We start from the raw sequence: 18563 nt of genomic DNA, 5'->3' as shown, positions 1-18563 counted from the left end.
GGCATTACAATATCAACTTAATGAAACTTAACAACTTTATAAACAACTTCAACAATATACAACATATTTAAAATTCATATATCATGTCAACTTACACAATATAAACAACATAAATCAACTTAAGCACCCCACAACTCAACTATTTCAACAAAAGAACACCATGCATAAAGCTTCCCTAACTCTCTTGAAATTAAACAACCTACATTCTAGCTTCCCTCACCCGAAGATTGACTCAAAGTAGCCAAGAACTGAGAAGAAGCGGAATTCCCTTTCCGAAGCTCAACCCGGGACTTCAATCCACTCAAAGCAAGCTTCCTAATCCAGAGTCCTTCTCTCTTAAATTTCTCTCTAAAAACTTCCATTTTCCTCAACTGCCCACAACCTCTATTTATAGAAGTCTGAACTGGCTAGAACGGTCCGTTCCAAATCTAGAACGACTCGTTCTAGGCTCCTTCATCATGTGTAAAATTCACATGCAGAACGTCCCATTGTGAAACCAGAACAACCCGTTCTGGCACGTCTAGAACGACCTGTTCTAAAATCGGAACGGCCTGTTCTAGAGTGGAATTTAACTCACAATGACCATTTTGGAACGGTCCGTTCCAGTCCAAGATTCATAGGCCTATTTAGTAGCTTGGAACGGCCCGTTCCAGTTTGGGAACGGCCTGTTCTGGACTACTAAATCACCTCTGTTTTAGTAGTTTGAAACGGCCCGTTCCAATCTAGGAATGTCCCGTTCCAGTCTACTAACTACGTTACGGTAGGAATTAAAACAATAATTTTAAATTTTTAAGAAATAAAAAAATATGAATCATAATCAAAACATAATTATTTTACGAATACTTAAAAATATATTTCAATCTACAATTTATAACCAACAAAAAATCGAAATAATATTAATAATAATAATAAAAAAGAACATATGGTTTATTCTTACCATGTTAAATGAAAGTGATGGAATAACACTAAGGCCGAGAAGACCAAGAGGTGATATATTAAAGGAGGCAAGAGGAATGGGTTAGTGAGGCCACTTTTGGACCTTAGCTCCTAAGTTCTTTTTAATCATAGAATTTATTTTACTTGTATTTCCAATTTTACCCTTGTATTTTGGGGTGTTTAGGACTCAGAATTTATTTTCCCTTGTATTTCCCTTTTTACCCTTGTATTATGGGGTGCTCTAGATGATTAGAGTTTTTAATTTTGGGCTAGGGTGTTAACTAGAAGGGTGACACATTTTTTTGGTGTTCATTGGATCTATTTTTGGTGTTAGAAAGGCTTAGGCCCAAGTGGAGGGCAAAGGTTGCATGGTCTTATCATGCACCTAGATATAGCCAATCTAAACCCAAAGATTCCATCCTTGGCCACCAAGTTGCATCTAGGGTTCATTTGCATTTCATTTGAAATGCATTTGCCTACTCCAAATGCAACCCTAGATGCCTCCCCTCCTATAAATACCCAACACCCCACACCTTGTAAATACTTTGGATATTGAATATAAAGAGAGCCTTTAGTGCCTTTATATCTTTCCTTAGTCACCCTTGGCTATTTTCGGCCAAACCCTACCATCTCTACCTTGAGAGAAACAACCCTAGAAGTGGCCTTCATCATCATGAAGTGAGCCAACCCTAGAGTACCATTCTCAAGCATTTCCTCAAACACCTTCTACCCAACCTTCATTTTCGTCCATTCCATCATCATCCACCCTAAAACCTTGGTCCACCTTTGAAGAACTTGATCCTTGGAGAAGACGTCCTCCTCCTTGCTCATCATCTCAAGTTTATGCAAGTAAGGATGCCATAAGTTGCTTGAAATCGTATTTAAAAATTACGTTTCAGTTTTGAATTAAATTTACCGAGATACTAAACGAAGTTAATATTAATTCACTGAACTGCATGTGATTTTTATTTTTTTTTTACAGAAACCGAACTAAGTAACTATTAGATAGTAAAAGTTAAACTAATAATACCTAAATAATTTTTTTATTTATGCAATTATTATAAATAATTTGTTGCTTAAAAATATTTTTAATAAAAGAAAGAAAAATACTATAAAAATGAGAATTGTCATTATTTTGGTATTTTCATGACTCCAAAACTATTTGAGAATCTTTAAACAGGTCATTAAACTTTAAAAAAAAAATGTATATATGGGTCCTTCAACATATAATTTTTTTTCCAATCAAGTAATTATAATAACAAAACTCCCATAAATGATCATTATTTTCGTATTTTCATGCCCCCAAAAACTAACCCCTGCATCTACTTTTTTAGTTTCAAGCTACAAATATTATCAATTTTATTTCACTATCTTAAAATATAAATTAATGATGGTGTAGCGAAAATTAAAATAATGGTTAAGAAATTAACAAATAATATTCTTTTATTAAAATTCAATAAAAATATTTATAATATTCAATGTTAAGACTTTTATTATTAATTTCTTTTTGTGGCAATAAAACAAAAACAAAAAATATAATGTGAGATTCTAGGAAGCCACCTACCATGAACTCCACCACACCAAACCCCAGTCCACAAAGTTGACCCTAAACATCACAACTAAAATTCCAACTTCTCCACTAATCCTTGTGATCTCTCTATAAACTCCAAACTCAAACCATACCCTAACAAAGTAACAACAATCTCTTTAGTTTGCAGTTTTGAACAGCAACCACTAGAAAATGGCATCAGAGCATGGAGAAGAAGTGAAGGTATTGGGGAAATGGAGCAGCCCATTTAGCAACAGAGTAGTTCTCAGTCTCAAACTGAAAGGAGTTGCATACAAATACTCTGAGGAAGACTTTGCCAACAAGAGTGATGACCTACTCAAGTACAACCCCATTCACAAGAAGGTTCCAGTTCTGATCCACAAAGGAAACCCATTACCCGAGTCACTTGTCATCGTTGAATACATAGACGACACGTGGACAAACAACCCCCTCTTGCCTCAAGACCCTTATGAAAGAGCCTTGGCTCGTTTCTGGTCTAAGACCTTAGATGACAAGGTTAGCAATCTTGTTTTACCCCTTATTTTGATTGTTGCATGTTTGGATTCATGTTGAATGATGCATAATTATGCTGAAATATTTTAAGTAAAAAATTGTATGTTTGAGTCTAGGTGACTTTAGTATTTAAATGGAAAATTTTATGTAAAAAGTTTTACTGCTAACTAATTTTTAATTAGAATGAAAACATCTAAGTATAAAGGTTTAATGTATAATAATTTTACACTATTATTTAATTAAAAGTCAATATTAATATAAATTTTAAAATAATTAATTAATATAAATTTTAATAAATTTATCAAACATGATAGATTTATGATTAAATGATAATATAAATAAATTTATATTGTCTACACATAGTCTATTTTCTTAAATATAAATCACACTATTTCAAAATCAATTTTATGATAATAATTTTATTCAAAATTAGGTTGTTTTCTGATAAAAAAAAATGAGTTTTTATTTCAATAATTTATATAACAAAGATTTATTTTAAAGACAAAGACAGGTTACAAGATAAAATCTTAAATTTGATTTGAGAATAACAAACACTTTTGAAAAAACAAAAACATAAGAAAAACACTTAAGAAAGCGCTTATGTGTGGTCCGTGTGAAGACTAATATTTTTAAGCAACCAAGAGCTAAAAGAAAATATTATTTGAGGAGGACATTTTACTTTTGTAGAGAAGTCCAAAATGAAAAAATTGGCCAAACCACTACATTAGAGTAGAATTTTGATGTTTTTGTTTTTTCCTTTGGTTTCAGATTTTGCCTGCTTTATGGAATGCATGCTGGAGTGATGAGAAGGGGCGTGACAAAGCAGTAGAGGAAGCCTTGGAAGCTTTGAAAATCTTGCAGGAGGCACTCAAGGACAAGAGGTTCTTTGGAGGAGAAACCATTGGATTGGTGGATATTGCTGCCAATTTCATTGGTTATTGGGTTGCCATATTGCAAGAAATTGCAGGGTTGGAGTTGCTTACCATTGAGAAATTTCCAAAGTTATATAAATGGAGTCAAGAGTTTGTTAACCACCCTGTGATCAAAGAGAGCCTGCCTCCTAGAGATAAATTGTTTGCTTTCTTCAAGGCTTCTGCTTCAAAGTAGAACCACTATAGAGGGACCAAAATCTTGTTCTGTTTTTAATTTGCTGTGGTTTGCTTGAGGGTGGCTGTTTCAGTTGCAACTAAGAAAGTGTTCTGTTTTGTTGCTTCATTTATCAACTAAATTGGAGCAAGATAAGAAGTGGCACAAATGGGTGTGCGTTGTAGGATTTTAGGTGCAAGAGGAATATGATTGAACCTGTTATATTTCAATATTATCCTGTTAAAGGACTAAATGTGTGTTTGCTTTTGTGGTAGAAATGCAGGTATATCAATAATTTCATGTCTAATAGTTTCAGATAACGATGCATGAAAATGAGTACCGGCTACAAGTATGGAATACTGGGTTTTTAAAAATCTAAAATACAAATATGTTAATATAACAAGAGACAACAAGAGATTGCGTTCGAACACTCACTTTATATCAGCCTATGATAACTGATGAAGATTAGTTACTGTTTTTAACTATATATATATATACATATATATATATATAATTTATATTATATTATGATTATTAGTTAAGACAAAAATCTTAAAAAATATGCAAATATAATAAATTATATCATGAGAAAAATACACACTTTGTATGTATTCATGATAATATTTTCAAAATTGATTTGTTCATTGAACTAGTTTAAGCATTACTTTAAGGTTTAATAATTCAATCATAATTAAGTTAGTATTAATAAAATAATTATTATTATTATCATCAATATAAAAATAATATTAAATAAATATAATATCATAATTTTATAACCTTATAAATTAAAATCAAAAAGTTATTTATATATTCTTAATATTTAATGTATACGTAAGATTCTAAACTGGATATAATATAATAATTAAGTTTAAATTTTAAAAAAATATAACAATGTCAATTAATAATAACAAGTTTACATCTAAAATAAAAAGTATTAAATTAATATAATATAAATTATAAAAAATAAAGATATTAAAAATTATAAATTAACATAAATAATTAAATTATATTGATAAGAAAAGTGTTAAAAATAAGTTATTCTAATTTATCCTTTTTTTATATATTAAATATGTATTTTTTATATTAAAAAATATTTAATTAAAATTTGAAATTAAAAAATAATTTTTAATTAGATCGGTTCAAACTGATTTGACTGATTTTTACTAGTTTTGACTGTTCACTCGATTTTTAATTGGTTTGTTGCAAAATGATTTTCTAGAGTAACTAAACCAAATTTTGATCAAATCGATTTGATTGGTCAATTTGATCTAATTTTCAATGTAATACTGTTAGGGCCACTCGAAAACTTCATGAGTCGAAAAACAGTGTCTGAAGTTTCTCGAAAAATATTATAATGTCAACACGTACCAGTAAGAGGTTCAAGGTCGAAAAGAGTTTGGTTCAAGTCAAATAAAGACATACTCGAAAGATAGTGGAGAGGTTATTGGTTCCTTATATGGTTACATCAGGGCGGTTATGGCAAAAGCGGGGCGAAGAAGTAAAAGCTCGCGGGAGAACGGTTATGGGAAGTTATCTTTTGAGCCTGCGTAAGCAAAGTAGTGGATAGCAGTTATACTCACCCACGATGATTCTCACGAAATTAACTGCTCGTGATTAAATTCTATAAATATGAGAGTTGGACACCTTCACGAGGGTCGGAAAAACTCATACTAGAACTAAATTCTCAAGCACTCCCCGCCTGCGCATATGGCTTTCGTGCACAGAATCGTTTTTGGGTATGACTGCTTCTTGACCATATTTATTTTCTCTTTCTAGGATTAGAAATAGTGTAGTCTTCTTTTTTTTTTAATCATTTAGTTGTATGTTACTCAATTTCTGATGTGTAAATGCTGAAACACTATGAATCATGATCTGTATTGGAAATATATTTATTGTTCATTCTGTTCGTCTAATGATTTATGTGCATGAACGTTATTTATTGGTAATCATTGATGAACATTTGGAAACTAATAACCGTTAAAATCTTCTACTTTGTCTTTAATTCTCCTTAGGGTCATAAACACATTAAAATACCTAAATTGAAACACTCTGTGTGCTAGTCCGAACATAAAGAATTCCACCGTAAACAAATTGGCACGCCCGGTGGGATCCATTTAAGTCACAAACATAATTGGGCTAGTTTTAGGTATGCATGTTGCATGAGACTTAGGAGTGGAAGAACCATGTCTACATCTAATAATCAGAGAGAAACAAACTCGAACAATAATAATCACGTAGATGTAGAACAAGCAAACCCTAACCCCGATAATGTGACTAATGTGACCAGGGGGGCAGCATCTTCCCCTGTGTTACTCGAAAACACATCTAGGCAAACAAACGTTACTCAGGAACTAGCAAACGTCACTAGGGAATATCCCTGGGGTATGCCACAGAATTGGCGAAATCCCCAACCAGTACATGTCGAAATGCCAATACCTTTCTTAGGACCTAATCCACAAATGCACGTATCTCCACAGGGATATAATCCTGGACCTAATGGTTTGGGTTTTGTTATACAAGACCCATATCAACACGTAGGAACAAGTCAGGAAGGTTCCCTGATTCGACAAGGTAGTTACGTCCCTACTGGTATTAGTAATCAAGCCATGATGGCTCTTCGACAACAGATGGACCATAGTAATCATGACATGATCAATTTGTTGTCAACCCAGATGCATAATATTATGACTCTTTTGTATGAATTGATAAACAAAATAGGAGATAAATTAGGTGAGGGACCACCCTCGAGAGCCATGAGTGCAAATCTGAACGAAATGGATAATCCAGATGGGAATGGGATTTTTCGACAAAACGTAGGTCGACCTAATAGGAATCCTAATGACAATATAGATCAAATAGTAGAAAGGATATTAAACAGACATGGATTCGATGTAGGTCGAAATGAACGTCCACTAGTACAGAATATAGATTTTACGTCGGTCATTTTAAGGGGTTTTACGTCGAAAAACGTTGCGACGTAGAAGCGGGAGACGTAAATTTTACGTCGGGGGCACGAAAACCGACGTAAATTTACGTCGGACATTAAAATGTCCGACGTAAAAAGTTGTAAAAAATTTAAAAAAGAAAAAGAAAAATGACTGTAAGCAGAACAGGCCGTTCTGGTTGGAGAACGACCCGTTCTCCAAGCAGAACGGCCCGTTCTGAATGGAGAACGGCCCGTTCTGAATGGAGAACGGCCCGTTCTCCAACCAGAACGGTCCGTTCTGCAACCTGGACTTGGCCACTTCCTTCTCCAGCTTCAAAAACTCAAAATGCACAAAGAAAGTAGTAAGTAGAAGAAGATGGGTTACCTTAAAGACCCTCACGAGGACAAATGCAACCTTAAACATGAAAAAATCCATTTTTTTAAGTGAGAAAACATTGTGTCAAGTGAAGAAAACGAAGAAAATAGGAAATGGGTACCTTGTTGTGAAGAAAAGTGAAGAAAACGAAGAAGAGAGCAAGATGTAGATCAACGAAGAGCCACGATTTGAGAAGGAAGCGGGAGATGAAAGGCTTAATTCTTAATATTTATATAACAAAAAGTTATTTATATATTCTTAATATTTAATGTATACGTAAGATTCTAAACTGGATATAATATAATAATTAAGTTTAAATTTTAAAAAAATATAACAATGTCAATTAATAATAACAAGTTTGCATTTAGAATAAAAAGTATTAAATTAATATAATATAAATTATAAAAAATAAAGATATTAAAAATTATAAATTAACATAAATGATTAAATTATATTGATAAGAAAAGTGTTAAAAATAAGTTATTCTAATTTATCATTTTTTTATTAAAAAATATTTTTAATTAAAATTTGAAATTAAAAAATAATTTTTAATTAGATCGGTTCAAACTGATTTGACTGATTTTTACTAGTTTTGACTGTTCACTACGGATTTTTCATTGGTTTGTTGCAAAATGATTTTCTAGAGTAACTAAACCAAATTTTGATCAAATCGATTTGATTGGTCAATTTAATCTGATTTTCAATGTAATACCTTTAATCTTGCATACCATGCTAATATAATAAGTAAAAATGAATCAAAGAGTCTATCATTAATGAAATTCATGTTGCTCAACATAGAGAGTGTCATACTTTAACTAAATAACAATCAACTAAAGTTTAAATGAAATATATATAATACATTAAAAAGAGCAATTATCCTAATGCATAGCAAAAGAAAATCAATCCTAACTAAGTTTCAATGTCACTTCCTATTAAAGCAAAATCTTTAAGGAAAGACTAGACCTCATCATCGACATCATCAACATCATGATGAATCTTACCTGCAACAACATCCAAATAGAAGAAATACAAGAAATGGAGACTGATAAACATTTCACTTTGACTTAACGTAGAATATAGTCGGATAACCAAACACATTCAACAATACATTGATCAATTAGGCCATATTAGAAGCATAGTAATAACACAAATTATTTAACAAGATCTAATATGATTCATAATTCATTGATTCATTCACATGCACAATGAAATAAACATGAACTACATATACTCATGCATGTGCCACCAGTCAAATCACATGGTATGTTGTTGTAAGACAATACATTGAGTAGCCTAGGAGTTTATGTTAGGTCACACCCTCATCACACTCTACACTAGGACATGTGACCAAGGTCTCGCTAGGACAATTTTGCCACACAAGTTTCGTCCTGTGTAGACAATTTGTGAAATCAGGATTTCCTAAACCTAGTTATCCCTAAGGATTGATTCCTTAGCTTTTACACGAAGGGACCTTCTCTAGTGGTGTATTTCATATCTTACTCATAAAAAATAAGTAGCACATGATGCATGTGAAACAGAACTCGATGCATTATCACATTATAACAATACACTTTCACCATTGTATACCAATTCCTTTCATCATATAATCACATCATGTCTAAGCCTCGCTTAGACTTCTCATCACATCAAGATACAAAACACAACACACCATTCCATTCATCCATGTTTCTCAATCATGATATTAGCATACTTAAAAACATCAACTAAACATTACCAATATGTAGCACAATAGTTCTAATCACAACCACACATACTGATTATGAACGATGAAAACATGAATTGCAAAATGATGCCCGGTGACACACGGTTTGTGCCCAACACAGGACCTCCGAAGAGTAACATTGCTCTTGAGATGAATCGTGTCCGACGTGACTAGGTTTATGCCCAACGAAAGCCTCACAAAGAAGCCCTTAGAGCATTTGTGCCTAACGAGGTTCATTCCACACTTAGTGTGAGAGGCCCCAAGAGTAATATGTGCTCTCACCCTCAACAATGCATGATGATCCTAAGGTGATGCCCAACGTTGTGTTAAAAGCCATATATTCTACAAAAACGCGAATCACAAACCACAAAACCAAACATCAATTTTTACAATTCAATTGGTAAAAGCGTTCTAACATCATGTTATACTTCTAAAAGGCACAAGTCACACATACCAATCACATACTCATACAATTTCCTCATGTAATTATCCAATTCATCCCCTTTGGATTTCCATGAGAACTCACAGACAATTCAAGATTCACAAGATTAATCTAAAACATGAAATTAATTATAAAAGCATGTTAACAACATCAATTATAACACTAAAAAATCACAGGAAAGCTAGAAAATCAAGATACACACAAATTTGAGAAATTCCCCTTCATACACAGATGCAACAAAGAAGGGATTAGGGGTTAATCCAACTACCCAACATACATCTCATATTCAGAGTGAGACTACTTACTTCTTTCTTACGTCTGTAAACACTAGACGATGGACGTAGATTTTTCGAGTGATCTCCCACAAGCTTTGATTCTCTCAATTCTTTAGAGAACAAGTGTGCAATGAACAAAATATGAAAAACATAAAATGAAAAATTGACCCAATTCTCTTTTAAAATTTAACTACTCACTGACCCAATAGTTAAAATAATTAACTATAATTACAAAACCCTTCCCTCAAATAATAAAATAAATTATTTAATTATAAAACCATATAATATATTTATATGTATAAAATAACTAAAATAATTATTAAAAAATAATCCAGATAAATATTCAAAATAATTACTAATTAAATGAATATATTAATAAAAAATCTGAGATGTTACATTCAAAATCATGATTAATATCCTTGACAAAGATTAGTTATTGTTTTTAATTGAAAATATTTTGTGTCAATATCATGATTATTAAAAAAATCTTGATTGATATGTAAATATGAAAAAAAAATAGAATTATATATAAATGCGACTAAATTCTATAAATGATAAAGAAACATAAATAAGCATTTATGATTTTTGATTGTTCACACACAACTTTTATTGAATATGAGAAAACATTAATATATTGTTTATTCAAGGTTTACTCAATCTATTATTAGATTAAAATAAACTCTAATTTAAAACTATTATTCAATTTAGAAAAGTAACAAAAATTTAGAAGCCTTATATAACTAAAATCAACATTTTTTAACAATATTTTAACTCTATTTAATTATAAAAAAATGCATTTTAATTATTATTATAATAAATTAACTAAATTTAATATATTATTTTAGAGATCTAAAATATGCATTTAAGTATGTTTGGACTTTTATCGACAAGGAGAGACGAAGAATAAAATATAATTTCATGATTAATCTGAACTGAACAATGTCTATCCTCTTATCATCGTGATGATAAAATTTGTTTATCGAAAAATGATATGGTTTGGGCTCGAGCCAAACCTTATATGAGTAGTACAAACATCATTTACGAAATTGACAAATATAGCAACAATTATGACATTAAAAAGGATATTGTTAGCATTAGAAATTGAGACTATTAAATTTGGGATTTAACCGCTTTATGTCATTCGTACTACAAGTTTCAAAATTTTGATTGCAGTATTTGGTGAGTAGAACCTGGGTAATGGATCTTTTTAAATGAATTTTTCATTTGGATTCTACATTTTTCAATTTGATATTTTTTTATTATATTTCTTGTTTTGTAATAAATATATATTAATTATTAAAGTATAAATTAATTTAAAGTTAAGGAAGATATAAAAGCATTATTGTTAAAAAATAATTAATTTAGTTTTAGAGTGTGTTTTATATACATGATAAAAAGAACGACGCATTACAAATACAATTTTTTTTTGGAAACGAAAAATACTTAAATTATTGAATAACTTTTTATTTTACATAATGATTTGGTGAATATAATGTATAATACAAATAAAATAATATTAAATTTATTATAATATTTTTTAATGTTAATTATTATAATAAATTATTATTAGTTTAATAGAACAATAATCATGAGAATTTTAATAATGACAATAATATTGATGGTGACATAATGATGGTGCTTGTAACACTGAGTTTTTATAATTATTTAGTTAATTTTATTAATTAAATGATTTTGTGACTATTGTTTAGTTGTTTTAAAATTTTAAGGAATTGATAATTCTTATGAGTTTAGCTATTGTTCAAGAGTTGTTTTGAGTTGAGATTATTATTGACTAAGTTTAGGAAAAAATATATAAAGTTTTCTTAAAATTTGAATTTCATAAGTTCATTTTTTAAAGAAACTTAGAAAAATAAGCTTTGGATCAAAAGAGAGTTATTCTCCCTTCTAAATTCATAGATTACGCCTTTCTTTCCTCTAAGCGTAAATTGTGTTGTTGGATTATGATACAAAACTTCAAAGCACATTACTAGGTGTTGTTGATGTCGTGATTAGGCGAGAGCTTGGAGTAACATTATTTGCCATTATCTTTCTTATTCCTCTTTTCTTGTGATTTGAGGTAAATGAAACTTGTAGTGTTGTTCATGATGTGTTGTATGTATGCATTGACCTCTTTGTGGTTGTGTTGTTAACGAGTGACTTGAAAATCTTTTGTTTTTGTGGTTATTGGTGAAAAGAGGAGAAAATTGATGAATTGTACTTATTTGTAGTTGCATGTTGTTCTTTTGGTTGGAAATAAGATACTTGTGAAGTATATATGTGTTTTTGTGAGTTGCATGTTGTTTTAGACTGAGATTTTATAGGTTTGAGCCAAAATCAAGATTCTGATAAGTATAGATATCACCATTGCACCATGTGCAACTTCATAATGTCGAACTTGATGCAAGTCAAAGGCTCTCAACCTCCCTAATGTCGAGTATGGGATAGGTAGTATTAGGTGTGAGTCAGATAACAACTTTCTAACTTAGTCACGTTGGTCATGGGTTAAGGGGCCCTGAGCGTGATTGCCTTGTGAGCTCTCTGATTTGGTGACACCAAGCATGAGTTATGTAGTGTAGGGCGTGATCAAGTTAGTGGCTCTCTTTCTTGATGACACCAGGCATAAGTTGTGTCACATTAGGTGTGGGTAAGGCCAACATGGCTCTCTACCTTGACAACATTGGGTGCAGGTTATATGGTGTCAAGCATGGGTAAGACAATGGCTCTCTACCTTGACAACATCAGACATAGGTTATGTGGTGTTGAGCGTGGGTAAGACAGAAGCTCTTTGCTTAAATGACACTAGCATGGGAGAATTCACATGGAGCATGAGTGATCTAGAGGCTCTAGCCTTATTAATGTCGAATGTAGAGAAATGATATTGAGCATGATTATGTCGAATGTATAAAGTTGTATATTATTGTATATTGTGTTGTGTATGCATGAGAAACATGTTAATGTGTGATATTGTGTCATAATGAGTATGAGACATGTTGTAGTGTTGAATTATGTTGATAAAATGCATGAAGCGTGTTGTTGAGTAGTGTTGTGCTAAGATATGTATTTGGCATGTTGTTGTGTGGAATTGTGTTGTAGATGTATTACACATGAAGTTGTGTTGTGTTGTTAACTTAGGACTAAATGATAGGTGTCATTTTAAAAGCAAAAATATGTCGCTGTGCAGATATGTATTATGGTGCTCCCTCATTAAGCATTGTTGTCTCTTAGAGTAGAGTGTTTAGCCTTCTTTAAGCTCTTAGTTACTAATTGAGTAAGGTATGTAATTGAGAGATAAAATTCTTAATTGATTACTAGTAAGGTGTGTGGTATCGTGAGGATAGTTGACAAGTTATACCCATAGGTAACTTGATTAATGCATGACAATGTCATGGTAGACCTATACCCAAATTATATTTTTCCTAATGATGAGTACTAAACTTTCATAGTTTAAGTGGTGAAATATGAGAAATCATGTTGTTGTTGATTGATATCTAAATTTATTGTTGATTTAGCAAGCCAAAAAGGTCGGGCTATTAAATTTGGTTTGATAGGGTCAAACTACTTAGATTAATGCTCACTTGTATTGTAATAGATCTCTTAGTTGAAATGCTCGATGATGCATTGTGTTGTTGTGTTGCCATGTTGTGGTATTGTTTACATTGTGACTTGATGTGTTGAAAAGTTGAGATGATGATATTTTGTGTAGTGATGATAAGGTCGTATAATTGTATTGATAAGTTGAAATGTTGCTAAACTGTATTGTGTTGTAAGTTAATATGTTGTATAGTTGTTGTTTGGATTAAATTGTTAATCATGTGGTATGTCGAAATGAAAGTTGTTAACTTGTTAAGTTGTTGTGCTAATAAGTTGTGAGGTGTGTTGTGAGTTGATTTGTTGCTATGCAATTGAGTCGAGAATATTGTGTTCATTAAGTTGTTAATATGGCAGTGTAATGCTTCTATACTATTTATGTTGACTTCCTATTTACAAGCTTACCCTAGAAATTTTCTCTTTGAATTACAATGATCATATTAATATGAGAGTAAGGCGAGATTAGGCTAAAGGGCAAGTAGGATTTTGAGGGTCATGTAAGAGTTAACAAAGTTGTTTGAGTTTTTATGATACAACTCATAAATGTAGTTGTTTGACTTGTAACCTAAGATTTATGCTTTACAATCTAGATTATTGTGTATATATATAGATATGTGTATAGACTTGAGTTGTAGTTCCACTAAGGGACTTATATTTATGTTTTTAGTTGTTGAGTTATATATATATATATATATACACACATATTGTTACATGTATATCTAGATATTTCTTACATGGTAATCCTAGATAATTAGACTTATTTTTTTCTTTACTTAGTGTTGAGTTGTAAGTAAACTATCAAGTTATTGTTATAGTGATAGGGCAACAATGATGAGACATGGTAGTAACTTGTGGTAGTTGTGGTGGTTGACAATAATGATAGTTTTGGACAATAATGATAAAGGTTGGATAGTGTTGGTACAACACTATGATAGTAAATATTTTTATACTTAAGACAAAAAGTTATTCCATGATTTATTATGTAATAAAAAATTAAACTTTTGTCTTGGTCTTCATTTTTTTTTGTACTATCATATGACTCTGTAAATCAAACATGGAAAATTTGTATTTTTCTTGTCCATTACCATTATTTTTAACAAATAAAATAGACCTTTAGATTTTGAAAACAATAGATATAAAAATTTATTAAAAAAGGACAACTAAAAAGAAATGGAGAGTATATGAAAATCTTCACTGTTAAAATCTTCTCAGTTGCTTTGTTACCCTCACATATTTGAAAGTTTTAGTACTGTAGGTTGAATTTTATCCATATCAACAAATTTGGACCACGTCATCATTTTCTACTTTAATATTGAAATTTGAACATGTATTATTTACAAGATTGTCAATCTCAAGAGTTTACGTAATCTCATAGAGGTTCTGTAAACTCGTATCGTAAACTCGTAAAAGATTACGCAATAAAAAAAAATATAAAAATAATTAAAATAACATAATAATTGAACATTTTAACTTCATATTTGTAATGTAGTAAGTTATTTCAGAATGCCCAAAAGCCTAATATGGGTGATTTAGTAGCCCAGAACGGGCCGTTCCCAATCTGGAACGGACCGTTCCAAACTACTAAATTGACTTGTAAATTGTAGTTGAGAATGGGCCGTTCTGGAGGGAGAATGGACCGTTCCAAATCCCAAAACGGGGCATTCTGGAGGGAGTACGGGCCGTTCTGGTTGGAGAACAGGCCGTTCTGGATGAGTCCCAGAACGGGCCGTTCTGATTTGAGAATGGGCCGTTCTGCATGTGATTTTTGCACATGATGAAGGGGTGCAGAACGGGCCATTCCGGATTCGGAACAGGCCGTTCTAGCCACTTCGAAACTTTTATAAATAGAGGTTGGTGGTTGAGGAGAAAGTGAAGTTTTTAGAGAGAAGTTTTAGAGAGAAAGACTTTGGGTCTGTGAGCTCCTTTCTCTCCCAAATTTCTCTGTATGATTCCTTTTCTCCTCTATATCACTAATGCCTTCTATCTTTTCTTGAAATTCATATTAGGAAGCTTGCTTTGGGAGGATTGAAGTTCTGGGTTGAGTTTCGGAAGGGAATTCTACTTTTTCTTAGTTATTGGCTATTTTGAGCCAATCTTCAGGTGAGGGAAGCTAGAATGTAGGTAGTTTAATTTCAGTAGAGTTAGGGAAGCTTTATGCATGGTGTTCTTTTGTTGAAATAGTTGAGTTGTTGGGTGCTTAAGTTGATTTATGCTTTTTATGTGTACGTTGACATGATAGATGAATTTTAAATATGTTGTATATTGTTGAAGTTGTTTATAAAGTTGTTAAGTTGCATTAAGTTGATATTGTAATGACTATAGTTGTTTAATTAAGTTGTTTGCATGTTGTTAAAATTATTAAAGTTGCATAGTTGTATGATTGAATAAGAAGTTGTCAAGCTGGTATATAATGCCTATTGTTGTATTGTTGTAAGTTGTCTATTGTTGTTAAGATGTCTATTGCTGAAAAGTTGTATGTTTTTTAAGTTGTTAAGCTGATTAAGCTGTGATGATGAGTTGTTGATCACTAGGACTAGGGGAGATGTTTTCGAAGTTGCTCATCCCATTGTGTGGATTGAGATTGTAGTGGTGCTCTGAGGGCCCAATTTGTTGAAAAACCCTCATTGGGAAGTTGTCCCTTGGAGTGGACGTTGTGTTGTTCTCCTCTAGGATTTAGTTGATCCCGTGTGTGGGCAAGGTCGAGGCACACGTGTAAAAAGTGACCACGGTATAGGGGCCAGGCCGAGCTATACCGATTACAAGCGGCCAGATGTTTATTGTTGTAAAGTTGTTATGGTGTCTATTGTTGTAAAGTTGAAAAGTTGGAGACATATGGTAAAGATATATGTCCTATGTTGAGATACATAATACTAAGGTGATAAGTTGAAAGTTGTTTTAAAGCTGAATCCCTAAGTACTGTGTGGGCGACATGGAAATAGTTGATCCATGTCATGGTTGAATGACCAATTTGAGTAAGGTATCTAGTTAGAGATGTAGTCTTTGACTAGGTACTGGAGGGTGTGTGGTACTTGGAGGACAGTGGGTGGGCTAACTCCACATGTGGATTGGTGATGCTAGCCAAGGCCGTGGTAGGCTAATACCCAAACCCTTCTGTCCTGACAGTAGTATTGGACCTTCGAGTCTAAGTAGCACACCTGAGCAATCGACTATTATTGTCTATACCTGGTTCTCTTCAGAGTTCCTAACGCTGTTCTATACCTGACCTGGTTGAGATAGGTCAAACGTTAGATTCGGTAGGGTTTATGCCACCTAGACTGCTCAACCTCAGTTGTTGGAGATCTCCCAGTTGTACATGCGTGACGACGCATTAAATATTGTATATTGTTGTTGTTGTTGTTGTTGTATTAAAGTTGTTTCTAAGTTGTATGAATGAGTTGGGTTTTTATGTTGAACTGTATGGTCGTTTGTGATGATGATTGATATGCATTAATATCTGTCATGAGATACATTTATTACATGATTGTTAATATGATGAAGTGTGTGGTGTTTAGCTTCATGATTGATGGATTTTATGTTATACATGAGTAGTATTGGATAGAGTATGGTGTGACTTTATGAACATGATTGATAGTTAGATGATTGTGTGGTATAGACTACTGTTTGTACTTGTATGATTGATTTTTAAACTCTAGCTTACCCTTCTGTTTCCATGTGGTGGAACTGAGATGATCATACTTGGTATGGGAGCAGGTCAGGGGCTAGCTTGGAGTTGAGGTGTCCGCTGCGAGACGAGAAGTTTTGATCCTCGTGTTAGAGTTATCATTTTGGGTAACGGTTTTGTCCGTGCTTGACCGGCACTAGGGAATATTATTTTTGGGATGACTGTACATATATAGAGTTTTATTTTATAACCAGAAACTTAGTTATTTTCATTTTTATTTGTACATGTATGTATGAGTTATCCAGCTTAATATTTCTCTTAGTTTCACTAGCAGTAGTGCGATTCCACTAAGTGTAGAGACCATGGCGGGTCATTACAATATTAAATAGTAAAATAACAAATTACATTAATAATAAATGTTCTTAACAAAAGTTCGCACAAAGGACAAAACACAAGTTCTTAAAAATAGACAAATAAAAATGGGCAAATCGCACACGGAGAAGGCAGCGGAGCCGTGTGGTTTGCCTTTGTCGTGGACTCCTGGAGAAAAAGACAGCAGAGGCGCGCGGAGGAGAAGAACACAACAGAGGCACGCAGAGGAGAAAAAGACAACGGAGGCGCGTGGAGGAGAAGAACACAACAAAGGCACGTGAAGGTGAAGAACACAACAAAGGCACGTGGAGGTGAAGAACACAACAGAGGCGCGCAGAGGAGAAGAAGACAGTGGTCATGCACTCGTTCAAGAGAGAAAATGAGAGCACCAGTGCCCTAACACAAAATGTGTGTTTTGTGTAAGTGGAACAAAAAGTGATCTCTTAAACTCAGAACTGATCTCGCGAGATTACACGAGATTACATGAGATCACTGAGATTACTCAAAAATGAGTTTACTCTGGAGTTGTACAGGTAAACTGTCATAATCTCGTAAACTGGTAGGAGTTTACGAGTTATCACTAGAGATTGACAACCATGATTGTTTGAAATATCAAAACTATTGTATGACCTCGAAATAACCTAATGGCTTGTTTTCTCAAAACCACATTTGGTAGAAAAATCTTTGTATCATCATGCAAATGAATTTCTCTTTCAATTCGTTTTCTTTTGTGTATTTATGTTTTTGGCGACCTCTCATGGCACTTAGACATCAGTGGCCACAATGTTAAATGAGTTGATTCGCATAGATAACATTTGAGCTCGCATTGGTAACCATCCATGGATTTGGTTTTACACCATGGCTACCGTACATCATAGGAGTGTCCATGAATCTTGTTGAAAAATAGAGAAAAGAAAATGAAACGCAACATTTGGGAAACCAACTTGATATCAAGATTTACAGCTTTCATTTACCATTAGTAATTTCAAGGAAACTACAATTGGGGTGATGTGAAAGGTTGCAAAAAAACTGATTGAGATGAAAAAATGAAACACTAGTGAATGAGAAACCAAATTCCTATTGAGTACATAGTTTTGATTACCCAAATGGTTTTGAAAAAATAACCCTGATAATTGTTTTGAGGTGTGCATGGTG

The 18563-nt window shown here is 32.6% G+C and overlaps 2 protein-coding genes across 2 annotated transcripts in view; both read left to right on the top strand.

Annotated features, from left to right (window-relative positions):
- Positions 1-18563, top strand: part of LOC145955564 (uncharacterized) — an 82883-nt gene that overhangs the window by 40903 nt on the left and 23417 nt on the right. The gene's annotated exons all lie outside the window — the stretch shown is intronic.
- On the top strand, positions 2516-4391 carry LOC109808070 (putative glutathione S-transferase). Its single transcript, XM_020370891.3, has 2 exons — positions 2516-3001; positions 3767-4391. The coding sequence occupies exons 1-2, from the start codon at positions 2678-2680 to the stop codon at positions 4103-4105; spliced, it is 663 nt and encodes a 220-aa protein (XP_020226480.1). The 5' UTR covers positions 2516-2677; the 3' UTR covers positions 4106-4391.

The sequence above is a fragment of the Cajanus cajan genome, chromosome 3 (genome assembly GCF_000230855.2).
Source record: "Cajanus cajan strain Asha chromosome 3, NIPB_CcT2T_4, whole genome shotgun sequence".
NCBI lineage: Eukaryota > Viridiplantae > Streptophyta > Magnoliopsida > Fabales > Fabaceae > Cajanus > Cajanus cajan.
The sequence above is the reverse complement of the archived record's forward strand: the minus strand, read 5'-3'. Positions and strand labels throughout refer to the sequence as shown.